The sequence below is a fragment of the Nicotiana tomentosiformis genome, chromosome 7 (genome assembly GCF_000390325.3).
Source record: "Nicotiana tomentosiformis chromosome 7, ASM39032v3, whole genome shotgun sequence".
Taxonomy (NCBI): domain Eukaryota; kingdom Viridiplantae; phylum Streptophyta; class Magnoliopsida; order Solanales; family Solanaceae; genus Nicotiana; species Nicotiana tomentosiformis.
The window spans coordinates 72,659,654-72,662,907 of record NC_090818.1 but is presented as its reverse complement, the minus strand read 5'-3'; the positions used below and the strand labels follow the sequence as shown (position 1 = coordinate 72,662,907).

Below are 3,254 nucleotides of genomic sequence, written 5' to 3'. Positions count from 1 at the left end.
TTAACCTTTCCCGGAAACATCCATAACTGAGAGTTGAATAAAAAAAAGGTCTCCTTCTTTGAATTCTCTGTTTCGGATATACTTATCATATAGGTACTTCATCTTGTCCTGATATAAGGACGAACTGGAGTAAGCATGGAACCGGAACTCATCAAGTTTATTCAATTGCTCCACCCAAAAATTGGCAGCTACATCCCAATCAAGGTTCAATTTCTTCAACGCCCAAATGGCCTTATGCTCTAATTCCACCGGAAGGTGACATGCTTTCCCAAACACCAACCGATACGGATACATACCAATTGGAGTCTTATAAGCTGTTCTATAGGCACAAAGAGAGTATCGTCAAGTTTCCTTGACCAATCAGTCTGATTTGAATGGACAGTCCTGGATAGAATACTCTTGATCTCCCTGTTGGAGACTTCAACCTGTCCACTTGCCTGGGGGTGATACGGGGTTGACACCTTGTGAATGACGCCATACTTGGAGAGTAAATTGTTAAAGGCTTTGTCTCAAAAATGTGAAACCCCATCACTAATGATGGCCCTTGGGGGGCGAACCTTGTGAATATGTTTTTCTTCAAGAAAACCACCACACTCCATGCTTCATTGCTGGGCAAAGCCACAGCTTCAACCCATTTGGAAATGTAATGGATAGCAACAAGAATATAGGTATTCCCACACGAGCTCAGAAATGGACCCATAAAGTCGATGCCCTACACATCGAAAATATCAATCTCGAGGATGGTGGTGAGAGGCATCTCATTTTTCTTGGAGATCTCATCGGCCCTTTGGCAATCATCACAACGCTTAACGAGCTCGCTAGCATATTTGTAAAAGGTAGGCCAATAGAATCCACAGTTTAGGACCTTTGTAGCAGTTCTCGCCCCACCATGGTGACCACCACAGGGCGAAGAATGGAAAGCTTCAAGAATACCCAATTGCTCTTTTTCTGGAACACATCTCCGGATAACACCATCAGTGCAAATTGTGAAGAGATATGGCTCATCCCAATAGTAGTCCAGGCAGTTCCGTTTGAGCTTCTTCCTTTGGTTTGAGGAGAGCTCATTCGGAACAATGCCACTCACAAGATAGTTGGACACCTCGGCAAACCATGGCATCCTAGTCATAGAAATGGAAAGGAGTTGTTCGTCAAGAAATGAATCATTGATCTCAAGGCCATCGTGTGGCCTCCCATCCTCCTCCAATCGTGACAAGTGGTCCGCCACTTGGTTCTCACTACCCTGTCGGTCTTGAATCTATAGATTAAACTCTTGCAATAGAAGCACCCAGCGCATCAACCTTGCCGTAGAGTCTTTTTTACTCATCAAATAACGAAGTGCCGCATGGTTGGTGTGAACAATCACCTTTGTACCCATTAGGTACGGATAGAACTTCTACATAGCAAAGACAATGGCTAAGAGTTCTTTCTCGGTCATCGTATAGTAAACTTGGGCCTCGTTCATGGTCTTACTAGCATAGTAGACCGGATGAAAGATCTTATTAATTCGTTGCCCCAATACCGCACTAACCACCACATCTCTTGCATCACACATAAGCTCAAATGGTAAGCTCCAATTTGGCGTAGTGATAATAGGAGTGGTAGTCAACTTATACTTGAGTAGATCAAATGCCTTCATACAATCTTCATTGAAAAGGAACTTGGCATCTTTCTCCAAGAGTTTGCACAAGGGTTTTACCACCTTAGAAAAGTCCTTGATGAATCGGTGGTAAAACCCCACATGACCTAGAAAGCTTCTCACTCCCTTTACAGAAGTAGGGGGAGGGAATTTGGATATCACTTCAATTTTTGCTTTATCAATTTCAATACCATTCTTGGAAATCATGTGACCGAGGACAATACCCCCCTTGACCATAAAGTGACACTTCTCCCAATTCAGCACCAAGTTAGTTTCTTCACAACGTGCCAATACCTTATCCAAGTTATCCAATCACTCTTCAAAAGAATCCCCCACGACATAGAAATGATCCATGAAAACCTCGAGAAAGTCCTCTACCATATCGGTGAAGATGGACATCATACACCGCTAAAACGTTGCCGGTGCATTGCAAAGACCGAGTGGCATCCGCGAGAATGCGAAAATGCCATATGGACAAGTGAAGGTGGTCTTCTCTTCGTCTTTAGGTGCAATAAGAATCTAGTTATATCCGGAATATCCATCCAGGAAGCAATAATAAGCACGTCCAGCTAACCTATCCAACATTTGATCAAGAAATGAAAGCAGAAAATGGTCTTTTCGCGTAACTTTGTTGAGCTTTCTATAATCCATGCACACTCTCCACCCTGTGACAGTTCTTGTGAGGATCAATTCATTTTTGTCATTCATTATCACGATCATGTCCCCTTTCTTTGGGACACCTTGCATCGGCGAGGTCCACTAACTAGCAAAAATAGTGTAAACCACCCCGACATCCAACCACTTGATGATTTCTTTCCTTACTACCTCTTGCATGGCCTCATTCAATCGTCTTTGATGTTCCACGGAGGGTTTGACATCCTCCTCCAAAATGATTTTGTGCATGCAAAAGGCGAGGCTTATACCCCGAATATCCGCCAATGTCTAACCTATTGCTTTCTTCCTCCTTTGAAGCACCACAAGGGTGGCATCTACCTGCACGTTAGTTAAGCACAAGGAAAGAATAACAGGTAAAGTGGAACAATGGCCTAGAAACTCATACCTGAGGTGTGAAGGCAAAGGCTTTAACTTCAAGGTGGGAGGCTCCTCGATTGAGGGCTTTGTTGGTGGAGTCTTCCGGTTTACGAGATCCAAGGAAAGTTTTCGGGGCTTATACGTATATGATCCCATTCCTTGCAAAGCATTGACATATTCTACAAAGTCGTCCTTCTCATCCCCATCATGATACAACAACACAATTTCCAAGGTATCTTCCACATTTATCATAGCGCTTGTGTCATCAACAATTACTTCGGTCACAAGATCCACGAACGAACACACTTCATTGCTATTTGGCTGCCTCATTGATTTACAAACATGGAACACCACTTTTTTATCGCCCACCCGGAAGGTGAGCTCTCCAGCTTCCACATAAACTAAGGCCTTCCCTGTAACAAGGAAATGTCTCCCTATTATGATTAGCACATCATAGTCAACCTCACAGTCAAGTATCACAAAATTTGCGGGAAGGATGAACTTGTCGACCCTAACTAACACATCATCAATTATCTCCAATGGCCTTTTCATTATTCGATCCGCCATTTGCAACCTCATGGATGTG

General features: G+C 43.4%; 1 protein-coding gene across 1 annotated transcript; it reads right to left on the bottom strand.

Moving 5' to 3' along the window:
* LOC138895797 (uncharacterized) lies at positions 1–700 on the bottom strand. The gene is made up of 2 exons (XM_070180529.1): positions 438–700; positions 1–319 (listed from the first exon to the last, which is right to left on the bottom strand). Exons 1-2 carry the CDS (start codon positions 698–700, stop codon positions 1–3), a joined length of 582 nt encoding a protein of 193 aa, XP_070036630.1.
* Positions 701–3,254: the final 2,554 nt, after the last annotated feature.